The following is a 17,574-nucleotide window of genomic DNA, read 5'->3' as shown; positions in this document are numbered from 1 at the left end:
GTAATATTAGTGAATTAATGCGTGTATTGAATTTCGTTATTTAGAACTTGAATTGGAAATTACATGATAATACGATTGTATTTAAGTTTGAGGTTATGTTTACGAAGATTTTCGAAATACGTTTCCTTGATCATCTCTTATTCTTTTTTTGTCAATTAACATTCACTTAAGTTGAACGAAAGCAGACAATATAAATAATAAAATACGGAAAAACACAAAAAATAAATAAATATTTCAATATACCTAAATCAACTGTTTATTTTAAAAATCATAAGTATTACACGCATAATGAAATTAATTCATGTTATTATATGAAGAATATAATTATACTTGTGACAGAATTATAATACGTACATAACACATTTACGTAGTGGTCAACATAGAATAAATGTCTTCGTTGTTATGTATTTATGTTAACGCGTTAGACAATTCTTCTGAATTTACGATCGTTTGACAGCTTAGTAAATAGAACAAAATTCGTTTTTAAAGTACAATATTAAAAAAGACGTTTAAAACGAAAAAGTGTACACTTCAGAGTAAGTTTAGTCGAATATTTATACCATGTACACTACATATATGTATTATAATTTGAAGTTTAATCAATGCCGGTAAATAATATATATTTTATTAAAATTATATTTTTCTCTAAATCACTTTCACTATAACTAGGAATATAGTATTATTCTATAATTACTTCGTGTAATTACTATAATCGTGATGTAAATATTGCACGTTCGCGTGAACCTATTTTACGTCAATGTCAAAGAAAAACCGGATAACCTTAACAGATACATGTATATATAACGTAACCTCTCCTTCTCATGTCGCATTTTAAGGTATCTTCCATTTGTATTTCAGCCTGTAAAAATGAACGAAGTAACACTGCCTCCTTCGCCAAATTGGTATTTAAGCAATATCCTTGCTTGTTCTTATAATGGTACAGTAGCTTGGGGTGCTAGAAGTATGATAGTTGTTGCCAAACCTAGTGAAAATAAGAAAATATTACAATACTCTATCATTAGGCATGCACATAAATCTAAAGTGACATGTGTTGCGTTTACTCCTTACTTTGAAGAATTGAATGCTAATTTAATAGCTTCTACAGGAGATGATAATACGATTAAAATATGGAATTTGGAAACATTATCTATTATGTATACTCATCTCTTAGAAGCTGTAAGTGCAATGTTTCTAAGTGCTAGATAAATTCTTAATGATCCTTTATTGTTAATTTTTTGTTAATTTTAGGATAAACAAGCAATATCTATTGATTGGTCACATAAAGATCCATATGTCTTGTATGGAGGAATCTCTGATGGTTCTGTACTCTCATGGAACACTTATTTTGATACGACCTCTTCAATTTTATTAGGGAAAATGATACCTACATGTATTTCCTCTTGTCCTCATAATTCGCATCTTGTGGCCGTAGGTTCTCAAAATGGTTTAGTATACATTGTCAATGTTCAAGGTAAAGGAAAGATAATTTATAAGCTAAGAGGACATGATAAGGAAATAGTTAGTTTATCATGGTGTCCTTCAGAGAATAATATTCTAAGTGAGAATCTTAGTAGGGATTTATTATTAGCATCAGGAGGGAAAGATAGGTAATTTAAAAAATTGCTATAAAGATTTCTAATAACAATATACTGCATTTTTTGTACATTTATTCTAAAATTTCATAAAACTTTTCAGATCAATTTTTATTTGGAAAGCCGGCGGAGATGGACGTTACGAAATTACAATTTCATTGCCTGCATTACCTTTTGATTCTCAACAACACAAAAGCAAGTTAAATGTATCTGTAGGCAATTGGATTGTAATTAACTGGATAGAGCCCAAACTATTACTGACAAGTTCTTATTGGGGTGAATTAATTTCTCATGATTTATCAACAATAAAAAAAAGTAAACCTAATGTTAAATTAATACATGGATATCACAACCGAGGTTTGTTTTGTATCGCATCTGTACCAACAATTCAAGAAACTTTAATAGAGGATTGGAGAGTGAAGCAAAGGTTATTGGTAACAAATTTATAATTAAATATGATTATGAAGCAAGTACATACATTCAAATATTTCTAATAAAATACAGGCACACAATCTGGACATTGGGGCAGGATCGTAGAATTATTTGTTGTGGAATAAAAGAAAATAACATTGAAATAGATCATAACATTTTCACACAAGGTGGATATGTTTACTGTATTGCTGCTTGTCCATTAGACACATCACACGTTGCATTTGGCGTTGGAGATGCGATGCTGCGATTGTGGAATTTATCAGCAGCGCATAGTACTTCTTTTGATATAACTATTCTATGGCAAAAAATTAAAGGAAAAATCCGTGCGGTAAAACCTAGATGAAATATTCGAAAATTTGATTCTTTAATTATCTTTATGATCATATAAACTGATTTTTTCATATCACTATGTAATCCTAGATATCATGGCATCCCGAAAAAGAAAATTTATTGGCATATGCCACTGAAGAAGGTCGTGTTGGTGTATTTAATATAACTGGTGGCAAACCACCCACAGTGTATAGACAATATCATAGAAATATAGTATATGTTATTGGTTGGGGACCAAATCCAAAAAATAAACAACATGTATTATATTCCTGTGCAGAAGGAGAGCTCGTATACTATGATCGAGAAAAACCAAATCAAGGTAACATTTCAAGTTTTATAATCAATATCATAAGAGTGGCATGTGTCATAAAAGTCCCAATTTTGAACAAAACAAAGTATCAACATTTTTATTAAAAAATGCAATTTTATAATTTTGTTTATACTTATCTTCAAAAACTAAAATTAAAAGTTATAATTCTTTTAACTAGAACCTACATCTGTGCTGAAGAAGGAATGCACAGAATTTTCCTGGAAGCCAGACTTTTCCTGCTTGGCAGCAGGATTTAGAAATGGGTATGTTTCACTAAATGTTCTATATGCGAAATTCATAAAAATATATTTTTCATCTTACAGTACAATTTCGTTTTTTAATCAAGAATTTGAAACACGCGGATGTGCTCAGTTTTCTTCAAAAATGGTACACTGCTTAGTATGGCATCCTGAAAGCACAGCAACAGACTTGACACTTTCTCCGTTAAAAAATTACTTAGCAGTCGCTTTCGAATCATGCACTGTAGTGGTTTACGATTTAACCAATTTTATGGATCATTTTACAAAAGCAAAAGATACGACTAAAAACGACAATTTAGAAGAAAATTGCGATATTTACAAAGTCCATGAAATTGTAGCGACCTTAACCGGTCATAGTAGAAGTGTTGTTTGTTTAGCATGGAATCCGTATATTAGTGGGCAGTTAATATCTGGTAGTTATGACGGAATTGCGCAGGTATTAATTTTTACTGTATTCACATTCTTTCACTACTTTAAAAACATGTATAAGTATTAGCCATAGCTAACGTATTTACTTTCAATTAAAAAATATTGAATATAAAAAGAAATTCTGAAAATATTATATCAAATATATATAGCTTCTTCTTCAAGCTTAAAACAATGATATAGAAATTGATCTGCTTTCATCAAAGTATTAAAACATTTTAGGTGTGGAATGTTGAAACGCAAAAATTAATAGCTACCTACACAGGACATAGCGGTCCAGTGTTATGTTGCATGTGGAGTCCACTGGATCCTGATTTCATTATAACAGGCTCGATAGATTTTACAATACGGATATGGAAAGTAGCTTCTAATTTACCGCAAGAAAAAGTGTATGAGAAACCACAACAAAAAACAGGAAAGAAACAAAACAAAACAGATAAAACTATTGATAGCTCAATTGAAAATAATTTAACTAATTCAACAAATTCTCTATCCGATAACTCTCCTTCGGATGTTTTACAGACTATACAAAGTATAAAAATGTTATTTGCATACTCAATAGCTAATATATTACCACAGCATAACAAATCTTTGATTATTTCAGAAACAGTGGTTCCGAAGGAAGCAAAAAAAAAAAAGGTTGAACGAACATCGTATTTCGCGACAAGTGTTAAAACAGCGAATGATAAAATATCCATACTTAACTCACTTTTAGATATTGTAAGAAATATGAAAAATGAAAATTTTAATTTCGAAGAAATTCAGGTGGATAATTCATATCATATGATACCAGTATTATTTTCAACGCAAGACAATTTTATGTCACTTTTGACTGATGAAAGTAAATATATTAGTTAATTTACCATTAATAGATTATGAATGTTTATGTGATCTTATGTTTTGATAATTGTCTGATAAATACGTTTTCTACGCTTTTTTGTATATAGAATATGCTCGTACTTGTACAAGAAAACATAATCTGACCACAGAAATGGATATATGTTGTGACAAACTTGAAGAAAACTTGGAGGTAGCAGCTACAGAGAAGCGCCTCAATGACTTTCTTGTCTCACTTGCACCTAGTTTGTCCATGAAGTATGTATATATTTATGGAATTTAATTAATTATACATAACCACTGAACGTAAAAACTTCAAACTCCATAACATTAGAGTATAGAACTGAAATGTTGTAAAAGTGAGCTAACAATAATGCGTTGCAGAACATGGAAACATATGTGTGAAGTATATGCGCATCAGTTAATAAATGAGGGCAATATTCACAAAGCAGTATCATACTTACTTTGTATCCATAAAACTTACAAAGCTATAGAAGTATTTCAGGATGTAAATTTATATGAAGAAGCATATATTCTTGCCAAATGTAAGCTCCAACCGGATGATCCAATTCTTACAGATATACTAAGAAATTGGGCATTATATAGCACATACGTAGGCAATTTTGAACAGACAGCATATATGTAAGTTATAGAATTATGAATTACGCAATATAAATAAAAAACATCGTGGTTTACTTTTATTTTCAGTTATGCGAAATTAGGAGAATTTCCTGACATAGTAAAACATCTTGCACGCCGTAAAGATGCAACTACATTATTAACAGCATATGAAATTGCACTGTTATGCAATGATGATGCTTTAAGTAAATCTGTAGCCGAGCAAGCCGTAACTGCGGCTTTAACAAATTCAGAATATGATTTAGTTCGAACTATAATAGCAAAAATTCCATATCTTAAGGTTTGTTTGCATCTTGTACCATTCACTATATGTGTATATAAATTTGGTGAATAATTTCGTATTTTCTATATTATAAACATCTGCGATATCTTTTAAAATACGCAAATTTTTAGTATCAGGAAGTACATTTACTGACCTTCGAAGAACTCCGAAGAACGATTCAGAAAAATGTAAGTCTCGACATGATTCAAATGTGGCTAGATGGAAAATCAGAGTACGGTCTATTGCAAACTTTAGAAACAGTTTGCGGTGATTGTAGTTCTTATTATAATGACTTGTGTAAAAGTAGCTTTTGTAATACTTTAGAAAACGAAGAAATGGTAAGATTGATAATCTAAAATATACATACATACGAGATATCCCATTATTAAATAATGTGAACTATTGTGCTAATAATTATAATATTTTATTTTAGTTATGGTTAACGGTTGGCCACGAAATCTCACTAGCAGTAGCTTCTATGGATAAAGAACAGAAATTAAAACATATTGTCACTGCTTTACATACAATTACTCAATTTGAAACTTTACATCGAATGGATTTAGAAAATGAGCATAGTTTCTTAATGGAAATTATTATCAAGTTGGACTCTACAAGTTTAACGGATGAAACAAGCATTTACAGAAAGACTGATTACCCTATATCAATTAGTTTACGAGCATATTTATGTTATGCTTTTCTAAGTTGGCTTGTATACAGTATAGACAAAAAATCTATTAACGATAATGTTGAGACTTATATTGACTTGATTGAGCATTTGCTTGAAGATGCGCTAAATAAACAAACAGTAAAACATTGGTCAATAAGAAATGATATTAGTAAACTGGAGAGTCAAATAGCCTCTAGTAAATGTAAGTTATAGAAATATTGTTTAATTAAAGCATAATGATGATTCATATTAATTTATTTGTTAGGTAAGACGCAAGAAGAAGATAAAAATGATCAAGATATAGAATTACTTATGGCAGAACTAAGTACGTTAAAAATAGAAAGAAAAGAAATTTCCAATAAACTTGTTTATGTTCCAAACCCTGTTATGATATATTGTAAAGCGAATGAATTATGGAACAAATTATTGAACGAAACTATTAAAAACAAGTTTTCAGATGTTATTTCCAAATTATGGACGAACGCAACAACCTAAATAAATGTGTGTAATTATTTATTTTGATGATTTCAGACAAAAATATATAGAGTACTGCACATTAATAATACTATACAAATATAGAGTGACTCATTACTCGTATAACAAATTTTGACAGCTATTACTACACCTCAAAAGCAGCAAAAAAATTCATATAAACATAGGTCCGATCTTTTGAGGTGTAATATCAGCTGTAAAAATTTGTCGCATGAGTAGTAAATCACCCTCTATATTACACATCTATTGCCTTCCTGATGTCGATCCCGCTTCTCTTTCCTTCTCTTTGCTTCTCCCTCTCTCTCTCTCTCTCTCTCTCTCACCTTAATTCAGAATTTTAGAGTACTGCTGATTAAATAAAGAAATTCCTTTGAAATTTTCATTGAAAAGAAAGAGTAAGATAAATTATATCTCCCGCTTTAGAGGTAGAAGCGAGAAAGATATATGAAAAAGCTATAGGAAGGAGTGAGACAGATGCGATGGACCTCACTCGCGAACCCCTGGCGCCATCTCTGTGAAAAGTGCTCAAACTGGTCGCACATAATTATCAACAGCGAAGTGAACTACTGAAAACTACTAGCGCCATCTCTGTGAAAAGTAGTGAAACTAATTCCCGACTAGTTTCAGTATTTCTCTAAGAGATGGCGCTAGTAGTTTTTAGTAGTTCACTTCGCTGTCGATAACAATGTGCGACCAGTTTGAGCACTTTTCACAGAGATGGCGCCAGGGGTTCGCGAGTGAGGTCTATAGCTTTATATATATATATATCTTTCTCTCTCTTACTTCTAAAGCGGGAGATATAATTTATCTTATTCTTTCTGTTTAATGAAAATTAAGGAATTTCCTTATTTAATCAGCAGTACTTTAAAATTTTGTAATTAAGATGAGAGGAAAGCAATAGATATGTAATATATAGGGTAATTCACTACTCGTGTAACAAAGTTTTACAGCTGCTACTACACCTCAAAAGATCGGCCTCAAGAAATCGTACCTAAGATTATGTGAACTTTTTTGTTGCTTTTGAGGTGTAGTAGCAGCTGTAAAAAATTGTCACACGAATAGCGAAACACCTTGTATAGTAAATAATTGTGAAGTGTCCATCGTATAAAATACGATTTTTATTAATACAAATTAGCTATACTTATAAACATCTCTTTTTCACTGATACAAAAATGGTATTTTTTTTTTTACAATAAAATGTTGTTTCTCAAGTTGAAGTTACTTTCCAAAAGCGAAGTTCCTTATCACTTGTTGCACAAACATATGGCAATTTATAATGCCATGTTACTCCGCCTATTAATTTCACGTGACCAGAAATTACTTCTTGTTCAGTTCTTATATTCGTCACTTTTAGTAAGTTATCTGGTCTTCCAAGACTTGCTACAAAATGTTCATAGGTGGGAGAAAATTTGACCATTAGTCCACCCTCGATATGCAGAGGTTTTGATTCTAATGGAGGACTGGAAATAATAAAAATAGTTAAATAGTTAATACAGTAACAATTACACGTGTTTAAATTTTGAATTTATCTGCCGAACCTAGGTTTAGATACATCCCATAAGATTAATTTTCCACCTGCAATTGCCGCGACTTTAAGTGGATTTGGGCCCCAATCTATTGACATCAAGGGGACAATATCTGCATCTAAAGACATGATTGCTTGCTGACTTCGTACATCATACATATGAATCAATCCATTTTTCTCTCCAACAAGAAGTTTGCCAGACTTTTCGGAATGAAAACACACACTCATCCCAGGGGAAGTCAAGTAAAGTGTAGCTATAGATTTTTCATCTTCCTTTACAGCCCAAAGTTTGCACGTATGATCATCGGATACAGAAGCCAATATTTCACCTTCGGTTTCATAACAAATTGAATTTACATAATCTTTATGCCCTTTTAGCTTACATAGAAAATAAGAAAAATTATATAAATTGTTAAGAATCTTATATGTAGCAACTGAATTGTACTAATTATTATTCTTCAATCTTACTTCACAGACAGTATTTTCATTCATATCACTGTTATATAATCTTATCTTAAAATCTGCTCCAGCAATGCAAAACATTAGAACTTTTGGTACAACGCTCAAGGAGGTTTCTGGACTCCAAGCAATAGCATGTGGTCTTGTATCATGACGAAATGTTCTAATAGTATTGAATGCGATGTCTTCTATTGCTTCATCTTCTTCCTTATTACATAACATTATTAATCATTATTATTATTTCAGTAAAAATGAAATTTTCCTGGTAATAATATTATATTAATAAATAGTGTTTTGTATTATTTTGATAAAATTAAATTATATGTGGAAATATATAGTTCCAAGTTTCAAAGATTATAAATAAATTGTTATAAATTTATTTCCCTTCAATTCTTATATTTCTGCCTACTTTCAAATCTGATCAGAAAAATAATTACAATATATTTATTTTATACTATGATAATAATTTTTATGAGACACTATTTAATTAATAAATACATTGCGTAAAGTATGTTAAATAAGTATGTTAAATATATTGAAAGTGAATGCGCGCGTACAGTGGGTAGTGAAGTGGGTGAAACTCGATGGTATTACCTGAAATTTAACTGTACCGACAACTATTTCTTCAGCTAGAGCTATGCTAATTAAATGTTGGGACCATTCGTAAGGAGACAACTCGACGCAATATATTTGCTTCGGGAAATCCAATTGAAATGTAGGTGGTGTGGTCAGAGCTTCGTCCATCGTCTATTTGTATTATCGTTCTCGATACGAGAGACGTGCCTGTGTCACGAACAAGAGATCACCGGCATAACCTATGAAATTCGGTCGCTTACTATTTACTCGAAAATTTCACTGATAAAAGATATAATCAACGTACATAAAAGGTAAACAATCCTTCCAGATCTCTTTCTTAGTTTGTCTATTCGTTCACCCTCTAATTACTACGAACAACATTATACATTGCAATGTTTCGTGTGTTTCGTATAAACATAAAAAACATGCACGCCTTCCGAAGGTGAGGTTAGGTTGAATTTAAACTGTATCTAGAGGGCGGTACGTGGTTCACGTATGCTATATGTAATCGTTCAACGTGCCGCATATCTCTCCGAAGCAAACTTGTTCAGCTAATATAGAAAATCAACGCTGGTGCACGCCGCGAGTTTTTGACTCCTTAAACGATTATCAGATATGAATTGACAAATTGTGCTGGCAGAATTCTTGCCAAACTTGTATCTCTGATCCGTCTCGCTCTGCGATCGCATTACGAGGTAGGTGCCTTCTGTCAAGGCATGCTTCTCAGGGCATACTAGGCATTCTTTACAATCTGCTTCGCCTTTAGTATTTTTCTTCCACTGTAATTAACGTGACTTCGCGCCACCTAATCTAACATATTTCTATGAAACCCTGTAAATTTTCTCAAAATGCACGGGGTTTCTCCTATCGTCTGACGAGTCACGTTTATTTCCATCCGCATCATTCGCGAATTTGAATTTTGAACAAGTGTTGTTTTATGAAATTTACATGTTGCTCTTATGATTTTATTTTTCCGGCATCCTCCACCATTTGGTAACGGTTTGCTTGCTGTTTACAAATATTAAACGTTCCTAGTTACCGAGTACTAACTCACTTTGGTTTATTCTATTCGTAAAAAGTGATGGTCAAAGGTATTAATGATTTTTACAATTTCTAGTTGAAATAAATTAAGCGATTAGTGTCTTTTGCACATATGTTTCACGAGTTAAGTATATAATATCAATATTGCATGCTTTTTGTATGTTAGCTTATATGAAACATATTACGAGTAAAAATACACATCGTTATACAATTTCAAATACATTTTTAGTTATTAAACTAAATATTTTACTGACTTTTATAGCTGCGTTCTTTGCACGTTTAATGAATGACGTATGGAATCAAGTATAGGAGTTTTAGCGAATTACATCATGTTCATTTTTGTTTCATCACACTCAGAGCTTTATAAAAGTTGTTCAAATGATTGTTACTCTGATTTACAGTGCAATAAATAAGAATGGAGTTCGAAGCGCGCGACGTCGCCCAAATGTCAGCAGAACTTGCTCAAGTGGTAGAAGTGATGATGTCACCAAATGTACCACATCAGCAAAGATTGGAGGTATACAATGCTTGTGAGCGATTCAAGGAATCATCACCTTTATGCGCACAATGCGGACTGTACTTAGCACAAAAAGCTCCGAATAGAAGCTCCGTAGTGCGGCATTTCGGATTGCAACTCATGGAGCATTGTATCAAATATAGATGGACTCAAATATCTCAGTCGGAGAAAATATTTATAAAAGAGAATGCAATGAAATTACTTCAAGAAGGAACAGAGCCATTGTTACAAGAAGAAGCTCACATTAAAGATGCGCTTTCTCGTGTAGTAGTAGAAATGATAAAGAGAGAATGGCCGCAACAGTGGCCAACATTACTTGCCGAGCTCAGTCAAGCTTGCACAAGAGGCGAAAGTCAAACCGAGTTAGTTCTTTTGGTGTTCCTAAGGCTTGTGGAGGATGTAGCACTTTTACAAACATTGGAATCTAATCAAAGAAGGAAGGATATATACCAAGCGCTTAACACCAACATGGCCGAAATATTTAGCTTTTTTTTGCGATTGATGGAACAACATTTTTCGGAATTTCAAAAGAAAAACAGTTTGGGTTGTACTTCCGAAGCAGCAGCCCATAGTAAAGTTGTACAGGTAAACGGTTCTTTTTTTTCCCCAAAATAAAATTACTTCAAGACTTATTAATTCTACTCATGAAATGAAATCAAAATAATTTTTACACAATAGGTAGTACTGTCCACATTAACTGGGTTTGTGGAATGGATTTCAATCAATCATGTTATGGCAGAAGAAGGTAGACTGTTGCAAATATTATGTCTTCTATTAGGGGATCCAATATTTCAATGTTCAGCAGCTGAATGTTTGTTACAAATTGTAAACCGTAAAGGGAAAGCTGAAGACAGAAAACAGTTAATGATTCTGTTTTCCGAAGATGCTTTAAGATACATTTATACGGCAGCTACTGCAACACCACCTGTTACTGGAACAAATGAGTTTCATGAAAACCATTATTTGTTTTTAAAAAAGTTAACACAGGTGAATCTCCATTTTGAAGTGTTTTTCAATAATACATATATGTATTTTCATAGAATATTTATAAATATATTTATGGTTAACTTAGGTTTTAACTGGAATGGCAACTCAGCTGTGTACATTATGGGGCAAAGACGACGGCTCTAGTATTCGACCAACGCATTTCAATATATTTTTAGATACCGTACTGACCTTCACTATGTACTCAAGCTTGACATTGACACATATGGCAAATGCAATCTGGATAATGTTGTTTAAGCACGAACAGATCAAGCAGGATCCACTGTTGTTAACGTACATACCGAAATATGTCGAGAGCACAGCGCCGAAGCTGATAAAAGTGGCATATCCGCAAGGTAGACAGGCTAATGGAATGAGCGCGTTTTGCCTGGCAGATTATGATTCAGTAGAAGAATTTAATGTTTTTCTTCATCGATTCAGAACTGATTTGTTAGAAGGATTTCGACAAGCAACGATGGTAGCGCCATTGGTAACATTCACTTATGTGCAACAATGGTTAACAGCTAAAATAACGAAAGGAATGTCTGATCTTCGTTATCAAAGTGATCAAAATGATCCACAATATCTTGAATGGGAAGCACTTGCACAAGCCTTAGATTCTGTTGTATCAAGAATCTTGCTAATCAACGAACGACCGAGTGTACAAACTGGTCTTCAGTTGTTGGAGCTATGCCTCGGTTATTCCCCTCAAGATCCTTGGCTGTTATCCGCGTTGCTTTCTTGTATCAGCGCGCTCTTTGTGTTTTTGTCTATGTCAACTGGTTCGATGGCTATGCCAGGAGTAGCTATTCTTCCCAGGGTCCTGGAAAAGATCTTTGCTGCTCTGGTATTTGAAGCGCCTGGAGAAACAAAGGGTACTCGATCCAGAGCAGCAAAGAACGTGAGACGACACGCGGCCAGTCTCATGGTCAAGATCAGTTTGAAATATCCGTTACTGCTCTTGCCAGTTTTTGAACAAATACACACGATGGTTCGGGGCTTAGCGAGAGAACCCAGTCCTTTGTCCAAGATGGAGACAACTTTGCTCTATGAAGCATTGCTGTTAATATCGAATCATTTCTGTGATTACGAGAGGCAGACCAGATTCGTTGCTGAGATAATTGGCGACGCGTCAGCGAAGTTTATCACGCTTGGATCCGAATCGTTCAAAGGGCCGCTCGAATTAATGAGATTTATAGGTTTGGATCGATCGCCAGTCGAGAACATTACAGAGGATCCAGCCGGTCAAAATCGAAGCGATTTAATGATTTGCATTTGCACAATACTGTGTGTTGTGAAACGGTGCTCCATACCGGATGATCCGGATCGAGCTGCAAGAGGCAGTTTCGTGGCAGCTTTAAGCGAAAGTGGAAATCCGGTGTACAGAAATCCTGCTACGCCTCACGTCATTCCAGTACTGCCAACACTTTTCGCATTGCTCAGAACGATGAATGCTCTATTCACGTCTACTGCTTCGGCAGCTCTTTCAGAGGTAATGAAAGCATTAACAGAGAGTGAGCGCCATGGCAGTCATTATGAACGGTTGTAACATTTATTGGCGATTATTGTCATTTGACAAAATTATTTTTTGGTAGAGCAAGGATCAGAAGGATACATAGGAGTGCATATATTCCACGAGCTATCGTATAGCCAATATCAAATGAAATATTATGTAATGACTGCCATAGTATATGGGAAAACTATCACATTGGTGCTCAACCTGTTAACAATTATTCTTTCTTTGTTTTTAATTGATTAATTGTATAAGGGAAAATATTTTGGTCAGGGTTATAAAAATGCTCATGAATTACTGGAAGCGGAAAAGGCGAATCTGTTAGGTCTAAATACAACCAACGAGAACGATCGAGCATCAGAGCCTGATCAATCCTCATTCACGGCTTCAGTTCGAATGCAATCGTTTCTTAGTACCATTCATGACCTGTGCTATCATATGCTGGGTAGCGGATGTCATATGATCGGAAGAGATTTCTACCAGCTACCTGGTCTGGCAGTGGCACTTATTAATTCAGTTTTCTCTAACATGGAGGTAATCTCTTTTTACAATTTTGTTTTATTATTTTAATCCCTTGGGTTACTTCAAGCAACAGTTCAATTCTTATTTCTTTCGTTTAGATGATTCCAGATTATAGATTGCGACCGATTATACGTGTCTTCATGAAACCGTTCATATACTCCTGTCCACCTGCATTTTACGAAAGTGTTCTTGTACCCGTGTTGGCTCATGTATCCACGCATAGTAAGATATTTTTATCTCGGTTTTTTTTTTTTTATTTTTTTTTCTTTAATCGCATCCATTTTATTTGTTTCTTTTTCTCTCACGCATTTATAATTCGCTTATTATTTAATCATTCCATAACAGTGTGCCAAAGGTTAAGTACCAAATGGCAGTATATCGCACATTTATACGAGTCTGGTGGTTTGGATGAGGAAAATACCGACACGCAAGAAGTTATCGCCGATATGTTGAATCGAAATTTGACGAGGGACTTTGTGGACGTGTTGAAAGTGGCTCTCGTCGGCGGTGCTGCTAGCGATGCAACACCCCCCGATACTATGGAGCAAGACAGTGGTGGCATGGCTATAGATCCGCCTTCCTCGCGTGGAAATAGCATAGTTGCTGAAGTTGTTAGCGAGTTGGGAGCCGTTGTTCTTCGTCACCCATCTACGTGCCACAGTGTGGTTTTATGTGTTTTAGGGTAATTCAAATATCATGACTGATTTAATTAGAGATTCGAGGTTTTCAGAATTAGGTTTTACGTAGGTTTATCGTACAGTTATCGTTATTGAGATTTTCATGTACAAGCCGTATTACTTACAGTAGAAAGCTTCAAAAGTGATAATTGATTAATTTAATATTAATCTTATAGAAGACTTAATTTAAAACGAGACATTCCCATCATGTGCAGGGCTTTAGCATGGAACGATTCAAATGCCAGTCTGAAGGCTACAATGTTAACTGGACCAGTCGTACGAGCTTTAGCTGCCGATGGTAGCTTAACACCAGCCATGGCTGCTCATATTATGGTAGCTATTCTACAAGGTTTGCAACTTCATGGGCAACACGAAGCCAATCAAGGTTCCCTCATTACATTAGGCGCACAAGTTTACGAATGCCTACGACCTAAATTCCCTAATATTATTGAAGTAATGCAACAGATCCCCGGTGTAAGTCCTACGGACTTACAGCGTTTCGACGAGAAAATGGCTGTAGTTAGTACTAAAGGAAACAAAGTTGAAAAGGGAAAGAAGGATCTTTTCAAAAAAATCACAAATCAGGTAAAATTCACAAATACTCGTATACATTTCAACGATTGTGATCATTTACTATCTAATCTATGACCATCGAAATGCACTGGACGAATGTACATTTGAGTATTGTATATTGTTATAGCTTATTGGCCGAAGTGTTGGTCAACTATTTCGCAAAGAAGTAAAGATAGACAATTTGCCACGGATAGAGGTTTTGAAAACTGGCAAACAATCGGTACGCGTGGATGAGGTGTCGGAAAATTCGACTGACAGCGGATTTGCAGCTTTGTTCGCGGGACCTACGTAGCAAAAACTTCATTTAGATGACCATATTGCGTGCACGTGGTCTGAATTAATTAATAGTAATAAATCATCGTGAAAACGATTTCCTACTCGAAAAAAATTGAACTATATACATAAGCGAATCCTGAACAAAATGAAATAAGAGGACTTTCATAGAATAAGACTAGTTTCAAAGTAGACCGTTACCTTTGAATCATTCATGAAATTGAACGCGTGTATGCAGTCTGGCGACGCACGTTACACTTAACTGATTTACTTATATACGTCGGATAAATGGTAAAATTAAAAAGGAAATACGCTTATGATACGCGTTCAACGTCGATTGTGAATAGTTTGTATAAAAGACGAAGGAAAAAACAAATAGAAATTCAGCGTCATTTGTGTGAAACCCTCTTATTTTCGACTCGGGACTTGAAAAAGATACAAAAAATTTTTCGTTTTTCTCGAGTATTCAGGGTGTGCGAGCGTGTGTGCGCGTATGTGTGTTATTGTATGCGTGAGTGCGTATGGATACGCACGTGTAACATAAGAGAAGATATTTGTTGCAGCACGGTCTGATGAAACAAATTTCGAATGAATCTAAATAGGTTGATCGATAAATTGTATATTAAGTCTTACGCATTTATTACTATATTCCTTTGGATTTATATAAAATCTCTTGTAACAGTGTAAACCAACATGGTTTTCAACGATTACGCGGATGTTTATGTGAACAATTCTTCGCTAAATGTACAATATAAAAAAAAAAAGGTTGTTGATTTATATAAAACAGTTTTACGATTTGGTATAAACAGTTTGTATTTAAAATTGATTACATAATTGATTTTAATCAAGAGATAAAACCGTGTATGTTTCTTAGCACTTTTGAAATCGCTGTGTACTGCTTCGTACGATTTAAACAATTTTATACATGCATTTCGGGAACTAAAGTGAGCTTTACTTTTGTCGAGGTAATAATCATTAAACGGTTGAATGAGTTTTCTGTTTTTGGATACGTTACGGCGATTAAATGCAATTTTTATTTATCTTTTAATATTGACAATAATGTCGAAGAATGCTGTATTCTTCGGTTGCCTCACGTAAAACAATCGTGTAATATCTTGTACACGTTTCATGGCAAATTGTTACTTCTTTTTTTAGTTTAAATTCAATATTTTATTCCGTTTTCTTTAAATAATGCAGTACCACCCAGTAACTATCACACGTAAATCGCATTAGTACTTTACACGATTACCGTTACACATTAAATGGTAACAATACTTTTTTCATAGAATTATCAATGTTAACAATATTATTAAACACGTGACAATCACGCATTCAGAAGTTATGCGGTGAAGCACATTGTTTGGAAAAAAGAATGAGATACTATCGCGATGGCGAGTGGCTGTTCTGTTTAACAGATTTATAACACCAAAATACCAACATTTACATCATACTGATGTCTATTATTGATTCGATGTATGTCAAGTGATATAATTCAAATATTAAACTTTTATATTAAATTATATATCGTTAAATACAGTCAATCTGTCTGTCATAATAACGTCACATATATTATAAAACTCGTTTTATAAAGACTATATTTTGCAACAAAACACTATCGAGATTACTATTTATAGAGTACAACACTTTAATCAACTTTAAATTTTATTACTAGTTAAACTAGTTACCGCGCTGGAGTCTAACGATTTTTTCGTTTTACGTAAAACGATAGTACACGTATCGAGATAACGATGAAATTAAAAATACTTTTGCCCATCAATACTCCTTCAATTAGCTTATACTTATAATTATAGTTTCACGAAGATCTATATCAAAGTACTTCGGTACTAACTAGGTTTCGAACCAAGTATTCGAATATTCGTTGAGCTCTTACTGTCCTGACGTTCAAGTAGCTGTAATACTTATTGTAGTTCGGACTTGATTTCGAAATTCGTGTATTCAAATTCATGATCGTTGTTCATCGTTTAAATACAAGACGTTTGTTACATATTTGAATTCAGATTAAAGAGAGCAATATTTTTGATCAGAACATGAGATTCTCTTCCAGTACGTAAATGTAAATAAAACGTTAACTTCCTTATATTTGATCTCTTTAATCTGAATTTTAGAACACGAGAAAAGCCTTATATTTGAGAACTATCACTAAGGATAATCTTCAGCTTCGGTACTCGAGTAGTCGTGTTCAAGTTCTGTTACTAGAGTACTCGTCTTTAAGTTCAGATATTCGAGTACTCGTACTCGTGATCAATTCTTAAAATGAAGTTCGAGCGCTACGAATGCGCGAGCAGTGAAAGCTCTAATTAACACGTTTAAGTACGACTAAGACAATGTTAGAGTCCAAAACACGTTTTGTAATTTTTATACGTATACATATGTATATGCGCATATAGAAGAGAAAAAGAAAAATGGACGTTGAAAAAAAGGCTTCATGTGTTGAACTTCTAAAACTTGCCTGAAGTACAACTGCAGTAAAATGCTCAAAATATTTCAATTTTTTCCCTTTTTTTTCTATCACCTTATGTACGTTTTTACTGATATTAAAAGAAAAGAGTGCAGTATATGTGAAGTAGTTTAGATTAAGAAATTGACGGAATGATCGATTCGTAAAGCACGGTTTTATTATTGATGCTGTAGTCAATGCAGTAAATT

The 17,574-nt window shown here is 33.7% G+C and overlaps 3 protein-coding genes across 4 annotated transcripts; 2 read left to right on the top strand and 1 right to left on the bottom strand.

Moving 5' to 3' along the window:
- Window positions 1-519: 519 nt before the first annotated feature.
- Rig (gem nuclear organelle associated protein rigor mortis) lies at window positions 520-6,286 on the top strand. 2 transcript variants are annotated; one of them, XM_076896082.1, is made up of 16 exons: window positions 520-536; window positions 859-1,176; window positions 1,249-1,607; window positions 1,696-2,019; window positions 2,097-2,352; window positions 2,445-2,673; window positions 2,843-2,927; window positions 2,988-3,360; window positions 3,573-3,882; window positions 3,955-4,191; window positions 4,298-4,445; window positions 4,572-4,829; window positions 4,896-5,106; window positions 5,220-5,426; window positions 5,522-5,957; window positions 6,021-6,286. In XM_076896082.1, exons 2-16 carry the CDS (start codon window positions 868-870, stop codon window positions 6,248-6,250), a joined length of 3,972 nt encoding a protein of 1,323 aa, XP_076752197.1. In that variant the 5' UTR covers window positions 520-536; window positions 859-867; the 3' UTR covers window positions 6,251-6,286. The 2 variants fall into 2 exon arrangements, with proteins under 2 accessions (XP_076752197.1, XP_076752188.1); XM_076896073.1 differs by lacking the exon at window positions 520-536 and adding an exon at window positions 571-608.
- A 1,121-nt stretch (window positions 6,287-7,407) lies between these two features.
- On the bottom strand, window positions 7,408-9,266 carry Nup37 (nuclear pore complex protein Nup37). Its single transcript, XM_076906765.1, has 5 exons — window positions 9,112-9,266; window positions 8,826-9,046; window positions 8,241-8,438; window positions 7,786-8,150; window positions 7,408-7,707 (listed from the first exon to the last, which is right to left on the bottom strand). The coding sequence occupies exons 2-5, from the start codon at window positions 8,973-8,975 to the stop codon at window positions 7,455-7,457; spliced, it is 966 nt and encodes a 321-aa protein (XP_076762880.1). The 5' UTR covers window positions 8,976-9,046; window positions 9,112-9,266; the 3' UTR covers window positions 7,408-7,454.
- Window positions 9,267-9,297: 31 nt separating this feature from the next.
- Window positions 9,298-15,841, top strand: Ranbp21 (exportin-5-like protein Ranbp21). Its single transcript, XM_076905518.1, has 9 exons — window positions 9,298-9,502; window positions 10,250-10,950; window positions 11,044-11,352; window positions 11,438-12,841; window positions 13,136-13,396; window positions 13,483-13,606; window positions 13,730-14,066; window positions 14,277-14,646; window positions 14,762-15,841. The coding sequence occupies exons 2-9, from the start codon at window positions 10,264-10,266 to the stop codon at window positions 14,924-14,926; spliced, it is 3,657 nt and encodes a 1,218-aa protein (XP_076761633.1). The 5' UTR covers window positions 9,298-9,502; window positions 10,250-10,263; the 3' UTR covers window positions 14,927-15,841.
- Window positions 15,842-17,574: the final 1,733 nt, after the last annotated feature.

Source organism: Xylocopa sonorina, chromosome 1 (assembly GCF_050948175.1).
Source record: "Xylocopa sonorina isolate GNS202 chromosome 1, iyXylSono1_principal, whole genome shotgun sequence".
In the NCBI taxonomy this organism is placed as follows: Eukaryota; Metazoa; Arthropoda; class Insecta; order Hymenoptera; family Apidae; genus Xylocopa; species Xylocopa sonorina.
Note: the sequence above shows the minus strand (reverse complement) of the source record. Positions and strands in the feature narration are given on the sequence as shown.